We start from the raw sequence: 18,040 nt of genomic DNA, 5'->3' as shown, positions 1-18,040 counted from the left end.
AGTTGAATATAACATGGTGGACAATATTTTAAGGGACAAGTTAAAAACATTTATTTTTTTATTAATTTAATACTTGGAAAAAATATAGGCTATACATTAAAGAAAAGTTTACTGATATACCAAACAAGGTGAAAAAAAAAATTACTCGTATTAACTCTTGTTAAATCATCAAAATGGCAGACACAGGCCTGGGGACAAATTTTAAGCCAATAATATGATCTTTACTGGGGACACAAAAGGCACTGAATCACCTATGCATCAGATGTTCAGCCAACGGTCCGCTAAGATAGCCCAGAATGGATGTTAAAAATTAATTATAATTAGTGCTGTCAAATGATTAATCGCATCCAAAATAAAAGTTTTTGTTAGCATATATGTGTGTGTACTGTGTACATTTATTATATGTATATATATATATATATATATATATAAATACACACCAAGCATGTATATATTTAAGAAAACATATTAAATATATTTACATATAATATAAATATAAATATTTACATGTAAATATTTTCAAAATATATACTGTATGTGTGTGTATTTATATATACATAATATACACAGCACACACAGATATATTATGTAAATAAAAACTTATTTTGGATGCGATTAATCGTTTGACAGCACTAATTATAATAATACAGAGTAATAGAGTCCATGTCACATTTTTGACTTTATTTACTATATTATTATAAATAAAAAAGGCATATTTACACATCAACATGGAATAGCATGAACACTATTGGGTAAAATGTGACTTCATAGGCTATTTTAGAAATAATAATTTAAAGTTAATAACTATTGATTTGAAAATAAAGCATACATAGATTCTTAAACAGCATAAAGGCAACAGGTGTGGTCTTCATAGTTTGTACTTTGGATATGTATGACAGTAAAAGAGGCTGTAAACACAGCCTGATCAGAACTGATACAGGATTGCTCTGACAATGTACAGGAAAAACAATATTTAGATAAAAGGACAGATGAAATATGTCCCAGTTCATTCATTTCAGCTGTGACAATCAAGTCATCAGGAAATAATGAAAATTTTGTAAGGAGAGCATCACATTTGACCAAGAAACACTGAACAGACTGGATCAGAATGGGCGAGAGAGAAGAAACATCCCACTGTCATGGTCAGTACACTCTTCTGGATAGACGGTCCTTTATTAAATGCAAAAGTTACTGCACAGTAATGATTTCAACTTTGTTATTTGTCATAAAAGCACTGTAACCACAGGTAAAAACACGGACTGCAATGGTTTGTTGGATGTTTTTATAGTGCAAATGATGTGTTTGCTATGTACAGTATAATAAATTGCCACAGATGTAGTTAAAAATAAAATTATCTCACTCTTCTTAACAAAACTGTCAAGTATATTTAGCAAGAATCCAAATAACTGCTATAATACTAAGACTATTATCATCAGTTTTATTACTGGAGAATTTGTTTTTTTTTGCAGAACTTGCCAATTGTACTAAACTTTCTAATGGGATTATTCAGAGATGATAGTAAATGTAAGACATGTATTATATTACAATAATGACTGAGAGAAATACAAACCTCATACGCCTGATGCATTTAAAAAAAAAAAAAAAAAAAATTGAGTCTAGATAATTGAGTACCCTAAGTTGCTTAGGTTCAGTAAATATTGAAATATTACTAGAGAGGTTTTTATTTTTTACTTCTGTTATACATTCCCCTCCTGTCTAGGGGATTGTGAGGGAAAGTAGCAAAGTGAAAAGCATAAATAAAAGCGAGAACACACTTCAATCCTCTGTCCCACAGTGATGACACCTATATAGCTGTAATCAAACAAAGGAGCTTTACTCACAAAAGAAGCAAAATGTTTAACATAATGGGGAGCATTGGCTCAGGAGAGAGCAAGGCTTAAAGTCCGCGTGAACCGGAAGTTGCTGCCAGCTTCATTTCAGTGTAGTGACGTATTTCCAGCTGAAACCGAATATTGAATAGAGGGCGTGATTTTATTTTTTTCAGTCCTCCTCTCTGTCTCTCACTCATAGCAGACGAACGGTTGGAGGGGTGTGTTTAAGGATATTCTGGCCAAGCCGTCAAACTGACGTCATCAGAGAAGGAATGCCATTTCAGAGCGGAAGGAGTGGGCCGCTGTATAATGTGGGCCCGGCCCTTTGCGTAAATATATATAAAAAATGAATTGTAGTAAATATACGTATAGGCTATCCTTCCATCGGCCAAGACGAGTGGCCCACTTCATTCAAAAATTCTAATTAATATAGTGTGCTCCAGCTCGTCAATGTCAAAATGTTTGAAATAGCCAATCAATGTGTGAGCTGCTGAGCTGCGCGCGACTTGAATGCAACCTTAGGTTAGTAAGCAGCTAAATATTTGCCAACCATTTACGATTAAAAATAAATAAATTTAAACGAAAGACATTAATTTTCAAGAATGCAAACTACTACTGGCCTTTTAAAATTTCTCAGATTTTAATGCCATTTACTTTATTCCTCACAATGTAGCCTATAATAGGCTATAGCAGTTTTCAGCAGACATGAGATAAGAGTTAATGTAATATCTCTAGATAGGCTTCTTCTGTGATTTCACGTGTCTAAGAAATGTTTAAAAATCTTAAAAAAAAAAAAACATTCTCAATCTTACTCTAAAACATTGTAAATCTGAAGACTTTTGCTTTCGAGTGCTGTGCATAGGAAAGTGATTTATATTATAAGCCTAATAAAAAATATAATTTGCTAATTAATTCACATGCATTATTTTATGTTTAAAAGTTTGAAATAGTTCATTATAAACACTTTTTTTTATTTGAAAGAATATTGCATTTATTAGATCAAAAATACAGTAAAAACAATAATATTGTGAAATATTACACTTAAAATAGTGGTTTTCTATTTAGGATATTTTAAAATATAATTTATTCCTGTGATCAAAGCTGAATTTTCAGCATCATTGCTCCAGTCTTCAGTGCCCCTTCAGAAATCATTTTAATGTTGCTTAATTATTATCAGTTGTTATTTTTTATCAATTCTTAATAATGTTTTTTTATTATTGGTATAATAAAATACAAATAACCAATAATTTTATTAATGGTTCTCAGTTAAAGAACAGCATTTATTTGAAATAAGAACTTCGTAATAAGTGTAAATATCTTTACACTTAAATCAATTTAATGCAACCTTGTTGAAGAAAATATAAATATATATTTATATTTTTTTAATCTTAAGAGACTGAATGGTATCACATTTTCCACAAAAAATATGAAGCAGCACAATAGTTTTCAACATTGATAATAATCAGAAATGTTCAGCACCAAATCATATTAGAATGATTTCTGAAGGATCATGTGACACTGAAGACTGAAGTAATGATGCTGAAAATACAGCTTTGATCACAGGAATAAATTATTTTACTATATATTCTCATAAAAGACAGCTATTTTAAATTGTAACATATATTTCACAGTACTGTTTACTGTATTTTTCATTATCAAAATAATTTGAATACTCTTTTCCACAACTGGAGCTCTATTCCTTAAAATGAAAGATGTCAAGGTCCTGCAAAAGGACAAATGCTGTATATGATGACCAATAGAAAGGCCCATAGAAACAGTCTGCATTCTGCACTATTCAAGTCTTAGACGATACCAGAGCATTGTGTCATATGGACTGATAATACAGGTATTTAACTTTAGTTATATTAAACGGCCTCCTTAAAAATGATTTACTATTTGCCATATACACCAAGAAAGACTAATTATAATGTAAAGAAGTATGCCAGTCATTTATGGTGTGGTGTGTTGCGGACCGGGTTTGGTGGGCCGCTCTGTGCCAAAAAAATCCAGGGCCACTTTTTGGCCCCAACCCGCCCCTGGTTTGACAGCAGGTGGTGTATGGCAAGCCGTTTTGACTTTTATTCCTTCTCAGGATATGAATTCTTGATATCAACAATTCAGTTTTTACTAGTAAAAATGTTAATTCTTGATATCAGAAATTATATTTCTACTAGTAACAATGGCTATTTTTGATATCAGCAATTGCATTTCCACTAGTAATAATGCTAATTCTTGATATCAACAATTTAATTCTTGATATCAACAATTTAATTCTTGATATCAACAATTTAATTGTTGATATCTGTAATTGTATTTTCACTAGTTAAATGTCACCATGGCTGCCATTCAAAATCAATTGTTGATATCAAGAATTAATTTCTTACTAGTTAAAATTCCAATTTCACATATCAGAAATACAATTCTTACTAGTAAAAATGTCTATTCTTGATATCAAGAACTAAATTGTTGATATCAGCAATGACCCTCCCAATTGTTGATATCAGAAATACATTTTCAGATATCAAAAATGAACATTGTCACTAGTGACAATTAAATTGTTGATATCAAGAATAGACATTTTTACTAGTAAGAATTGTATTTCTGATATGTGAAATTGTAATTTTAACTAGTAAGAAATTAATTCTTGATATCAACAATTGATTTTGAATGGCAGCCTATGGTGACATTTAACTAGTGAAAATACAATTACAGATATCAACAATTTAATTACTGATATCAAGAATTGGCATTTTAACTAGTGAAAATTGAATTGTTGATATCAAAAACTAACATTGTTACTAGTGGAAATGTTATTGCTGATATCAAAAATAGCCATTGTTACTAGTAGAAATTTAATTTCTGATATCAAGAATTCATATCCTGAGAAGGAATAAAAGTCAAAACGGCACACTGCAAATGCTCACAACACAAACAAATAAAGAAACACACTGCAAATGCTCACAACACAACCAAATAAATTTTATTTGCAGTGCGTTTCTTTGTTTGGTCGTGTTGTGAGAATTTGCAGCACGTGTGTTGTACAACCTGCAGTACATTCAGAGCAGTGCTGCTAGGATCCTGATGAGGGTGCCCCACCCACACCACAAGGACCTTCTCTCTCCACAATGCTCTTTCCACCTGCAAGGTGGAGAAACCAGTAAAAGCAGATGACCTTTGGAATCAGTGTGGAAGCAGAATTTAGTGTGCAAAAAGTGACGTCAACCTGTCTCTTCATCCCAGGTTGGATGTTAATAAATAATTATAATAACACAGATTAGAGTCCATATCACATATTAAACTGTATTATTATAACTAAAAAGGCATGTTTACACATAAACACATAATAACATGAACACTGTAGGGTAAAGTGTGACTTTATATTTGAGAAATACTAGTTTAAAATATAATAATAACTGTCAATTGATTTGAAAATAAAGCATATATAAATTCTAAATAAAGCATAGGACTATATCATTTCTTAAACAGCATAAAAGTTAGTAAGCAACAGGTGTGGTCTTCGTAGTTTGTACTTTGGATATGTATGACAGTAAAAGAGGCTGTAAACACAGCCTGATCAGAACTGATACAGGATTGCTCTGGCAATGTACAGGAAAAATTATATTTAGATGAAATATTTCCCAGTCAAATCGTTTTATCTGTAACAGACCATCAAGTCATCAAGAATTAATCAACATTTTGTAAGGAGAGCAGCACATTTAACAAAGAAACACTGAACAGACTGGATCAGAATGGATGAGTTAACAGAAATATCCCTCTGTCATGGTCAGTACACTCTTCTGGATAGACTGTCTTTAATAAATGTACTAAAGTTACTGCAGTAAATAGTTCAAATGTACAAACCCGATTCCAAAAAAGTTGGGACACTGTACAAATTACGAATAAAAAAAAGGAATGCAATAATTTACAAATCTCATAAACTTATATTTTATTCACAATATAATGTGAATGTCCAGCGCTCTCTCCACCCTCAATACCACGACTGAGGTGCCCTTGAGCAAGGCACCGAACCCCCAACTGCTCCCCGGGCGCCGCAGCATAAATGGCTGCCCACTGCTCCGGGTGTGTGTTCACTGCTGTGTGTGTTCACTGCTGTGTGTGTTCACTGCTGTGTGTGTGCACTGCTGTGTGTGTGCACGTTGGATGGGTTAAATGCAGAGCACGAATTCCGAGTATGGGTCACCATACTTGGCAGTATGTCACTTCACTTCACTTTAATAATATAGATAACATATCAAATGTTGAAAGTGAGACATTTTGAAATGTCATGCCAAATATTGGCTCATTTTGGATTTCATGAGAGCTACACATTCCAAAAAAGTTGGGACAGGTAGCAATAAGAGGCCGGAAAAGTTAAATGTACATATAAGGAACAGCTGGAGGACCAATTTGCAACTTATTAGGCCAATTGGCAGCATGATTGGGTATAAAAAGAGCCTCTCAGAGTGGCAGTGTCTCTCAGAGGTCAAGATGGCAGGAGGATCACCAATTCCCCCAATGCTGCGGCGAAAAATAGTGGAGCAATATCAGAAAGGAGTTTCTCAGAGAAAAATTGCAAAGAGTTTGAAGTTATTATCATCTACAGTGCCTCGGGCCCTTAGACGGCACTGCATCACATACAGGAATGCTACTGTAATGGAAATCACAATATTGGCTCAGGAATACTTCCAGAAAACATTGTCGGTGAACACAATCCACCGTGCCATTCGCCATTGCTGGCTAAAACTCTATAGGTCAAAAAAGAAGCCATATCTAAACAGATCCAGAAGCACAGGCGTTTTCTCTGGGCCAAGGCTTATTTAAAATGGACTGTGGCAAAGTGGAAAACTGTTCTGTGGTCAGACGAATCAAAATTTGAAGTTCTTTTTGGAAAATTGGGACGCCATGTCATCCGGACTAAAGAGGACAAGGACAACCCAAGTTGTTATCAGCGCTCAGTTCAGAAGCCTGCATCTCTGATGGTATGGGGTTGCATGAGTGCGTGTGGCATGGGCAGCTTACACATCTGGAAAGGCACCATCAATGCTGAAAGGTATATCCAAGTTCTAGAACAACATATGCTCCCATCCAGACGTCGTCTCTTTCAGGGAAGACCTTGCATTTTCCAACATGACAATGCCAGACCACATACTGCATCAATTACAACATCATGGCTTCGTAGAAGGAGGATCCGGGTACTGAAATGGCCAGCCTGCAGTCCAGATCTTTCACCCATAGAAAACATTTGGCGCATCATAAAGAGGAAGATGTAAGACCTAAGACAGTTGAGCAACTAGAAGCCTGTATTAGACAAGAATGGGACAACATTCCTATACCTAAACTTGAGCAACTTGTCTCCTCAGTCCCCAGACGTTTGCAGACTGTTATAAAAAGAAGAGGGGATGCCACACAGTGGTAAACATGGCCTTGTCCCAACTTTTTTGCGATGTGTTGATGCCATGAAATTTAAAATAAACTTCTCAGATTTAATATGTCATCTATGTTGTATTCTGAATAAAATATTGAAATTTGAAACTTCCACATCATTGCATTGTTTTTATTCACAATTTGTACAGTGTCACAACTTTTTTGGAATCGGGTTTGTATTATTTGTTGCAAGATCATTGTAACCACAGGTAAAAACATGGATTGCAATGGTTTGTTCAACATAGCTGGTTTTTATAGTGCACATGATCTGTTTGTTATGACATTTAGAAAGTAGACTATTACAGATAGTTAAACATAAAATTCTCTCACTCTCCTAAACAAAACTGTCAAGAATAGCAAGAATTAAAATAAGCAATAATCCACATAACTGCTATGCTACAGATTACAATCAGTGTTATTACTTCAAAATTGATTTATTTCATTTTACAGAACTTGCCAATTTTACAAAATTTTCTAAAGGGATTGTTCAGTGATTATAGTAAATTTAATACATGTATTAGTTAATTTCAGATGTTGATCTTTTTAGTCACCTTTTTTGCCCTTTTAATCAAAAAAAGATTTCCATTACTGCTATTCCTTTTTTTCCCAAACAGCTCTGACGTCAATAGGTCATGGCAGTGAAATAAAGCCAAAGTTATTCATCAGATGTACTAAACTTCCAAATCAATAAGGCATGCACCAAATGAAAATTTAATGAAGCAATTAGTGTCTACAGACAAGTCTGGTGTGTGCTTATTATATAATACTATTATCGAGGGAGCAATCATTTCAATATCGAGCAGCTGGTATTCATACAGCCTTTTTATTACTGTCTTTACTGCTGCCAATTCAGACCAAGCTAAATATAATTGTCATGTAACTTAAACAGTTTATGGTAAATAAAATGTCATGGTAGAATATTATTTATGCTTACCGTTTCCCTTAAATAGCTACAGTATTACATCTATTTTGGCTGTACCCTTCCATGTTATCATGTACTGTACAGTCATGATTGTAAAATAAACCCTGATGCCAAATAAATAAATACATGGAGATGAAATATTAATTTGCAGTGAAAGTGTTTTATAATTTTACCTGTATAATATCTTAAGAATTTAAACCTAAATTTAGGATTTCTGCATTTGAATTGCATAAACAATTTACATAATTTACAGTTTCAACATTAACTTAACGTGATGCTTATTTGTCAGTCATATATAATTAAAACAGGCAAGACTTCTGTATTACTACTAATAAACTGAATGCGTTTTAAATACACAATAACCAGGTTCATATATTTATCATCAATCATTTTAATCTCATACGTTTTAAATAACTGAATATTGCCTGTTCCACAGCTATGTCTTCTATTAATTGTTTTAAACAAATTCATTCTCATTCTAAGCAATTTGAATAAATGCATTTTGAAAATGTGATTATTTAATTCAAATCAAATAGATGCAAACAGTTAATAATAAACTATGCCATGATATTTATGACAGAAAAATTTCATACATAAATATGCATTAAATAAGTTTCTTTGTTCATTTTAAAACTGTGTCACTAAAATGAATTAAATTTTTATATGCAATTTAAATACACAAATCTTACATTTAGCCTTTTGTCATGTCTATCTTTTTATCCACAGAACAAGGCATTTGTCTATCTGACTGTTCTAAACTGAGAATTGTCCTGGTTGGAGTGACAGAATCTGGGAAAAGTGCTGTTGGTAATGCCATTATGGGCAAGAAAGCTTTTGACGAGGTTGGGGTAAAGACCCGAATGACTTTCCCATGTCAGGGTCTTGTGAGAGGACAGCAGGTGCTGGTGGTTGACACCCCAGGTTGGGAATGGTTCAACGTCAATGGCTCCTCTGCATCAGTATGGTCAGTGAAGAAGGAGATAATGAGAAGTATGAGTCTGTGCCAGCCTGGAGCCCATGCCCTGCTGCTGGTGGTGCCACTGTCATTCACGTTCTCCCAGCGTGAACGTCATGCCGTGGAGGAACATATAGAGCTGTTTGGTCCAGAAGCCTGGAGTTACAGCTTGGTGCTCTTCACCATCTTAGACAGAAAGCAGTTACGTGGCTCCACCTTAAAGCAAGAAGTGATGTTGAACGTCGAGCTACACAGGCTGATTGAGAAATGTGGAGGCCGTTTCCATGCTCTGTTCAGCAATCCCAAAGCAGGCGTGGACCAGGTGGCTAGTCTTCTGGCTAAGATCAAGAAAATGATGGCTACCAATGGGGAGACTATGCTCTCCAGTGAGAAGGTGTTGGAACAGGCCAGAGAAATGGAGAAAGAAGAGTTGAGAAGATTGGAGGAAGAGCGAAAAAAATATGAGAAAATAGAAAAAGTGAGAGAGTTAAGAAGGTCGAGAAGGAAAACGGACCAACGGACAGTGGATGGTAAGACAATGTTCTTGTCCTTTAGGTTCAAGATATTAAACACTGACGTTAAAGGATATTAATGAACATAATTGAACCACTTCAAAACAATCAATTTCAAGTAAAATGTAAAACTTTAAAGGTGCTGTATGTAAGTTTTTGTCTCTACTCTGAAGACATTCTACTCTGAAATGTGTTCCAGGGCAGAATGCCTTTGTTTTTGCACTACCCATTTCAACCGCTAGCTGTCAATCTTACATACCTGCACCTTTAAATTACTTTTTGTTTTGTTTTTTTACTTTTACATTTTCAGTTTCAGAAGTGGTTTCATTTACTTCCCATTTATGTTTTAATTCATAATTCAAAACCAATAAATCATATAGATAAAAATATTAATTGACTGGAGCAGAATATGACACGTTTTGTTTAATTTGTATTTGCCTCGTATTCAGTACGCTGCCCCCTATATGCAGAGTACTCAGTTTGCATAGGGCACCAACTCCAGTTGCTCAGTTGCTCAAAAAAAAAAAAAAACACTTTCGTTCCATATTAGTATTAAAATTAACATTCATATACATAAAAAAATCTTAACATTAACATACATATATATATATATATATATATATATATTATATAATTATAAAAAATGTGTTTTACAGTGAATGCAGACGCAGTAGGCTAATCACACGTGACGCAGCATTCCCGCATACGCAACCGAGACCGCTCGCACCTCATGTTTGCGGCTGAAAGTATTGTGTAATTTTACTTTATATGATGCCATTTACTCAATATGGTAATATCTTACTTAAAATATGATGCATGGTCATGAAACTAATCAATATACTAATTAATATGTTGAGTTATTCCAATACTGGATGTCCTAATGTAGAATGCAAGTCTGAGGGCCTATCCATTGGACTGTATCAGTGAACTCAAATAACCCTATGAACTTTGGGTTATTTCCAGAGTATGACAGATAAACAAGCTTGGTGTATCTCCCATGTGGCCACCTTATTGGCAGCAGAATAAAGGTGGATGATCTGGCCAAATTCCACCATTAAAATGAAGTGGCCAGGGGAGTAAAAGTGGCAAGCAATTAAAATTGGCCAGGTGGGCTTATAAGAAATTGTGGCAAACCAGATAGGCAATTAAAAAACGGAACTACCAAGTATGGTTAGAAAGATGGGTATAAACTGAATGCCCCGACGGACAGAGACTTTAGATATGGTGACCGTCATCTCGGCTTTGTTACTTTGTTCAATAAAGTCTTATTTTGACATCTGGAACTCTGCTTCTCAAGCTTCATTGACTACACTGAAGAAATCTATCATTGGCTCCGCGACACAACAAAAACAAATGATCATAATTGATGGACAGTTATGGCTGTGAAAAGACATCAGCAATCCGGTGCAGAGTAAAGAAAGAAAAACAGATGAAGCCCATCCATGTTCCCTTACGGAAACTAGCCATGGTTTTACTACGAATAAAACCAAAAATCATGGTTCTTGTACCCATGGATGGTAATATTTTTTGCCGTTATAAAAACAGACCTAAGCCAACAACATCCTTTAAAATCACTTAAAATACATTTTATAAAAACAATGAGGCAATAATGATTGGTTAATTAATAATTATATGGTTTCATTGAAAAAACACTGTTAAAACAGTCCTACATAATATAATACAAAATAAACAATTTAGATATTTACATTACATATTGTTGCAAATGCAACATAAAGGGAGCCAAAGGCCTGGTAATACACTTACAGAACGATCAAGTCCGTTAATATTGACCAAACATTTAGGCTAATTTAAATATCCACTTAATCTTTCATTTTTGGCTACATTTTTGAGATAGAAATGCTACAGCCTCTATCTTCAAAACATGTGGCCATCACAACCCTGAACCCTTACAAAAATTAACCATGGCTTTATCACAATAAAACTGCTCAGTATTCTTTTGAGTGATTTCTGAATAATTGAGACTATAAAATCAATCAGACAACTGTATTAATAATAGTCATATAGGTAACTGTCTAGAGCTAAAATTGTAATTGTACAATTTAATTACAATTTATTTACTTTTAGATTTTGTTAAAGTTCTATTTTGACCTTTTGGAGGGGAGGAGGAGGGCACAACAATACAATTTTGGTCTAGGCTTTTCAGGCCCTGCTCATATTTTAAGAAAGTTAGCACCACTGATTCTGCTGTTTAATAGCCTGCTGTCAAGCTGCTTCGAAAGATGACTTGAGATCCTCCGAATTAATTTTGTTGGTGAATAAATAACAACAAAACAATGGCAATATTAGTCAAAGCAGTGCCATATTTAATTCTTGAAAGGAAAACGAGGCTGTGACGGACGAGTGCATTCAATGGATTTTACTGTTGTTTAACAAATTATTGTTCAGCTAAAAGAAACGTCTTTTCCGAGAAAAAAAAAACTCAATTAAACAGTTTTAAAAGTTGGTTAATAGTGTGAAAATTACGTGATCTAGTACCTCTATACAGAGCGTGTCACTCTGTCCCTCACAGCCTTGTTTTTATTCGCGTTAAATTAAATATGGCGTCTAACGTTAGGTGATTACCTGAGCCCGTCCGATTTTCTTGACAGCAGCACTATTGCTCGTGTCAGAGTCACGCTTAGAGGATGTTTTTCTTGTTTTCTACAGAACAGAGATATTCACCCAGGTACAATATGAGCAGTGACCAGCCTCTCAGTACCAGAAGTAGCTTTCGTCAGAGCTGCAAACAACAGTGAACGATGGAGAGAACCTCACTTAAAACACACTGCAACTTCCACAACTCACCACCAGAGGCCATCATCACTGCGCATCTGCATTCACCAGAGTGACAACCTGTGACACCAACCAAATGACAAATGAGGGACGTGAACTTAACAGCACTTTGTAACGTTAGATTATGAAAGTTCAGTCATAATATACTGTCGCAATATTTTGCATTCAAACTTATTTCCTTGTTGCGAAAATACTCTCATGGCAACAAAAGAATCATGGCCAACAACATTCTGCGGTACTTTTGCCAGTTTTAGGGTTTCAAAAACAAATAAAATGTTTAAATCTTGAAATGTGTACGCTAAATAAAACCAGGATTTAGTGAAGCTGAATCTTATAATTACACAACTTCCTTTAATATGCAAAAGTTGCATGTTTCTGTTTTTCTGGTTGTCTTTGAGGAATAAAAAAAATGCAAGATGCAACATTTGTAATTATTCCTCTGCTGAAATCAGTCTGTGGCTTTCAAAATTTCCCTTTATGCTTATACATTTTATCATATCACTTGATCTGTCAGTGTTTAACTGAAGCACTTGAAACTCACACCACCCTAAGAGCAAATAACACATGATAAACTGTAAATGCTTTCACTCTGATCTACAAATGAGATGTAACCAGACAACTTATATAAATATAAACAATCCATTATAAATCACAAGTCCTTGAAACGTAAGACAAACATTATTGCAATTTATTTATTAATTGGTTATATACAAATGTGATTTGACAGTGTAAATCATATGTACATATATTAAACAGATTTTTAAGCTTGGACCAGTATGTAATAATTTTCAAGTTTTTTAAAAGTAATCATTTTTATCATTCATTACTATGGGCTATAAATTGAGCAGATCTCAGTAACACTTGCATTTTATTAACATTAATTATTAACAAGACAGAAAGCTTAAAAAACATAAGCGTTGATAACTGATTAATGTTTTTTTTTTTTTTTGATAACTGATTAATGTTCCAGGACAGAAGATCTAACAGGAATTCCTTTAAAGACAAATATTTAATGTTCGTCTCAATTCTTCTTGAATCTTGAAAAATACTTTAGCAGAAAATTACTCTAAAACTATTTTAAGGCAGAAAGATTTGCTCCAACACTTCCTGGCTCTTCCAAAACCTCCATATTCCAATGCATAAGGAATCATGGATCTTCTGCCAGGCCTCCAGCTCAGATTTCCACAGAGTTGCTCTGGAGCGGATGAGCTGAGAGGCCTCACTCTTGCTCCCTTTGGCCAGACTTATACTGTCTTTGCAAATAAACAGGACATCTAAGCCAATAAAGAGGGCATTTAGAGTGATGAATCCAGCTCTAGCAGACTTTGAGAGAGCTAGTGGCGTCCCTTTCGCCAGCTGCCCAATGTCGGGCAGGTCTGCAGCCAGTTTGGGAATGCTGCGAGCATTCTGCGCCTCCTGGAGCCCGACCTTGGCTGCAGTTACAATCACCTCCTCACTTTTGAGAACTTTGACAGCTGAAGCTGCATCTACCAGGACATCAATACTTTTGGCCACTCCTCCTGCACGAACTATCAACTTTCCTGCTCCAAACATATCTACAACATCAAGCCCCTCTAAACGCTCCTCATTACTGGCCTGCTCCAGACAGTCTAGAATCTTACCCACATCATCCATGTATCTCTGGAAAATGTTCTGTGCATTTTTCCCATGATGGCTGTTGACTGCTGCCTCAGTGATGCCTGTGACGACACTATTGACACCACTGGTCACCCCCAGACCAACACCAGTCAGTGTCAGAGCCAGTGACACTCCTGCAGTGACGGGGGCAAGAGCAAGACCAACAATGGACAAGACTCCCCCTGCTATACCCACTGAACTGCCAGCCACAGTGGAGATACTGGCCCCCATCTTCATCCTGTCCAGCTGGACTGCGCTCTCCTCCAGATCTGACAGGAACTGCTCCATTCTAGAGTAACGCTGACTGAATACACCAATGAAGCGCTGAGCATGTTCCTGAAAAATGAAGGTCAGCCTGGTGTTCTGGTCAATCCTAGACAATAATAGGAAAGAGAATAGTTTACAGTCACCTTTGACAATGCAGTGAAGAAAACAGCTGATCGTGATACAAAAATGAAAGGTCTCACCTTATTTTGCACAACTGCTTCAAATGATTAAGCATTTTTTGCATGGAGTCCTCACTTAAGTTCAAGCTGAACTTCACTATAGGCTCACCTTTCTTAAGTCTGTGAAGAGTTTCAGAATTATTAATACGCACCAAACTACACAAGGGATGAAGATTTGCATTGTACAGAAAGATGAAAGCATGACAATGCATCAGCCAATATATATAGGCATATAAATTGATTTAGTTTTTATTTAGTGCTAATTTAGTTTTTATAGCACAAAAGTGAAAATCATGAATTTATTAAATTGTTTTTGCAGAATAAATAAAATACATCTGACATCATTCTTAAGTACTTATGTTTTGAAAAGGGTGTCATTACTGTAAAATGTTAAATCGAATATTCTATATAAACCAATTTAGGCCAACTGAATAAAGACAATTGAAGAATTCCTATCAAAGAGGTGCAGTCGAAAAGCACTATAATTCTATGAATTATATATAGGCATATATTTTAGTGATTATCATAAAAACCAATAAACTGTGAAGTCAGGTTTTTGAAGATGTTTGAACCTTACTCCATCTTAATGTATTATTTATTATTACTTACCTATCGATATCTTCAAACCAAAAAACACTCTTAGATCTGTGAGAAAAAAATAAATGCATAAAAATATTAATAACTGATAAAATTATGGAACTAAGCCTTAGATGATTTAGTAAATACCACTGAGATGATTCAATTATCTGTGTGTATTAAGATGTCTATTCAATCAAATAACTTTTAAAATCTACATTGCAAGAATGTCAGAAACCTACTTCTTCTCCATCTTCTCACAGATCTGTTCAGTGATGCGTATGTATTTGTCTAGTTGAAAGGTCAGGACGTCCAGGTTATTGAGTGAAGGAAGGAAGAAGGTTTCTGCATTTCGTTTAAAGTGGATGAGGAGAGGAGAGGCCATTCTGGCGGCTGTGATGACTGATCGCACACTTTCAGGACTCTCTCCTTTTGGCAAGAAGCTCTGTCCAGTGAAGACAAACAGTGAGGTGACTGTGAGCTTCTCCACTGCATCCAGAAAGTGGTCAAGTTTCTCCAGCCCCTCAAGTGTGTCCTTCAGGACGGCGCCCAGTTCCTTCTCCAGCTCCAGATATCTGGAATCAGCTGTGACCTGAGTTAAACCACTCCACAGGTATTCCCCAAACGCCTTGGCTTTGTTCTCGGAGCGCTTAACATGGTCAAACTTAAGACTGACTTGGTCTGCTCTGTCCTTGATGTCTCTCATGTTATCCAGCTCTGTCTCTCTCTGAAGAGACCATTTTTGTTGTTTGTCACAGAAGTCCTTCACTGTCGAAATGCAGATGAGTGTGTCCTCTACATACTCTGACAGGAGTTCCTGTAGTTGTTCTCTAAGTCATAGAATCAAAACAGATGAATTTAGTTAGTAACAATCATATTTCTTATCTGAATATATATGTGATTAATGCATTTTAAAAGAGTTCTGGAATAACAGCTTAAACTACTAAGTAGGTCATCCTCAGCTGCCATACAAAACAATTCTGAAAAGAGCTATTCTGTAGTTCCTTTTAAGATAATATCTAGGTTAAGTTCTTGACTACAGTTTGTTGTGGGGTGTTCAGTTTCATAGTTGGGTTTTGTTCTTACAAGCTCGCAGACATGTTTGGCAAACAACCCAATTCATGCTACGGATATCACCAAATATTCAAGTTCAAGAATCTGCCATTGAACAAATTGTACTGAAGGACCACTGGTCTGAACATTGGAAGGATGTGTTCCCCTAAATGTCTAGGGTGATCACAGTCGTAATTAATTGTATTTGTTGATGACACTACTTTTTATGTATTTGGTATGTACGTAGCATCCTGTATATAATTACACTTGTATAGCTCAATAAATGTCAAACAGTATGCACCCTTTGGTCATAAATTCTAGTTATCTCTCTAATTGCCTGAAACAGATGTTAACAAACATGATTATTGTTGGTCAGACGTTCCTCTTGTCCAGGATGTTTAAGAATGTTCAAGAGGAAACACTGGCAAACCGCCATCAGTGCCAAGCCACATTGTTTGTGTGTGTGTGTGTGTGTGTGTGCGCGTGTGTGTGTGGTTTATGAGGACACAAATTTGTATAATGACATGGGTATGACAGAGGTATTACAATATGAAGGTGGTGTATGAGGACACTGCCTATGTCCCCGTAATTCAAAAGGCTTAAAAAACATACTAAATGGTGTTTTTTTGAAAATCTAAAAATGCACAAAGTCTCCAGTGAGGGCTAAGTTTAGGCGTAGGGTAGGTGTAGGACAATAGCACACACAGTTTGTCAAGTATAAAAACCATTACGCCTATGGAGAGTCCCCATAAACCACAAAAACCAACATGTGTGTGTGTGTGTGTGTGTGTGTGTGTGTGTGTGTGTGTGTGTGTGTGTGTGTGTGTGTGTTAACTACTAAAGCTTTGAAATTTAAAACCTGTGGTTTCACTGTCCACTTTCAGTTTATTCAAACTCATATAGTTAAGCCAAGTAGAAAAATTTATTATTTAGTTAAATAAATAAGACAAAACAAATACTGTAGCCTATACTTTTTCACAGTGCAGAACTCAAAGTTATTCAACAATAATGCAATTTACATTAAGTTTCACACCCCAAACAAAATACAGCTAACGTTAGCTAAGTTACATGAAAAAAATTAGCCAAGTTAACCAGTTTTTCTGTATTCCAGGTTGTTTTGTAATGTGATAGTATTTAACTTGAAGAAACAGTGTTTAATTCATTAAACTTCACTAGACTGGTTATAAACGATCACGTTAAAACGTATTTTAGACTTTAACGGCACTTTGTGTATTTTTTATTTTTTTTTTCTCTTCGCTGTTTGAGAAATATGGCTTCTGACGTGGCTTTTTATTTTTGACTTAAATTTGTATGACTAATAAATAATAATAAAAAAATAACTGCATTGATTTAAAGTTTACGAATAATACTCACCTGGTGCCCATCGTTTTTCAGATTAGTTTGCAGATGGAAAGTTGTGCTGCTGACACTTGTCAAGCTAAGGTGAGAAACCTAAAGAGGAATCTTTTGTTTTTGCTCGGGACGGAGGTTTAAGTTTCGCTTTCTCTTCTCAATTTTCGTTGCTCCGCCCGTCGTCACAGAGGTTCAGGGGTACAAGACAATTGTACGTTTACCATCCGGTTAAACGCACTGGAAACAGAAATGTTACTCTCACATGTTTTTCCATCACCGACCGAACCTTTTTCATTTAAAGAGCGCATTGTATACTGATGACTCTGGCATTGCACAACTCACACGCCTGTTGTTGGGACAATGAAGTGTTTGTTCCGTCCATATGAGGGCGACGTAAACTATGGAATTATTTAGTGTCTTTATTATTCATTCAAACATTCTGTGTTTGCGAGTAAAACTAATTATTTTGTAATTAAAAAAATAAAAGATTGCAAAAAAAAGTCTTCTTAAGGCTCAAAAATAAAGAAATTGATAAC

At 35.3% G+C, this 18,040-nt stretch overlaps 2 protein-coding genes across 2 annotated transcripts; one reads left to right on the top strand and one right to left on the bottom strand.

Annotated features, from left to right (window-relative positions):
- Positions 1-8,882: 8,882 nt before the first annotated feature.
- Positions 8,883-9,725, top strand: LOC306858780 (GTPase IMAP family member 4-like; the record flags this gene model as incomplete). Its single annotated transcript, XM_079399502.1, has 1 exon — positions 8,883-9,725. One exon carries the CDS (start codon positions 8,883-8,885, stop codon positions 9,723-9,725), a length of 843 nt encoding a protein of 280 aa, XP_079255628.1.
- A 3,381-nt stretch (positions 9,726-13,106) lies between these two features.
- Positions 13,107-17,880, bottom strand: LOC306859955 (uncharacterized protein). The gene is made up of 5 exons (XM_079401384.1): positions 17,526-17,880; positions 15,341-15,928; positions 15,132-15,167; positions 14,544-14,642; positions 13,107-14,449 (listed from the first exon to the last, which is right to left on the bottom strand). The coding sequence occupies exons 1-5, from the start codon at positions 17,534-17,536 to the stop codon at positions 13,516-13,518; spliced, it is 1,668 nt and encodes a 555-aa protein (XP_079257510.1). The 5' UTR covers positions 17,537-17,880; the 3' UTR covers positions 13,107-13,515.
- Between the last annotated feature and the right edge of the window lie 160 nt (positions 17,881-18,040).

Source organism: Barbus barbus (assembly GCF_936440315.1).
Source record: "Barbus barbus genome assembly, chromosome: 3".
In the NCBI taxonomy this organism is placed as follows: Eukaryota; Metazoa; Chordata; class Actinopteri; order Cypriniformes; family Cyprinidae; genus Barbus; species Barbus barbus.
The sequence above is the reverse complement of the archived record's forward strand: the minus strand, read 5'-3'. Positions and strand labels throughout refer to the sequence as shown.

What these genes read in the sequence shown, in the direction of transcription:
- LOC306859955 (XM_079401384.1), bottom strand. An exon ending in TGTGAGAAGATGGAGAAGAA is followed by an intron (nt 15,168 to 15,340) that starts GTAGGTTTCTGA and finishes TTTTTCTCACAG; the next exon opens with ATCTAAGAGTGTTTTTTGGT. An exon ending in AAGCAGTTGTGCAAAATAAG is followed by an intron (nt 14,450 to 14,543) that starts GTGAGACCTTTC and finishes ATTATTGTCTAG; the next exon opens with GATTGACCAGAACACCAGGC.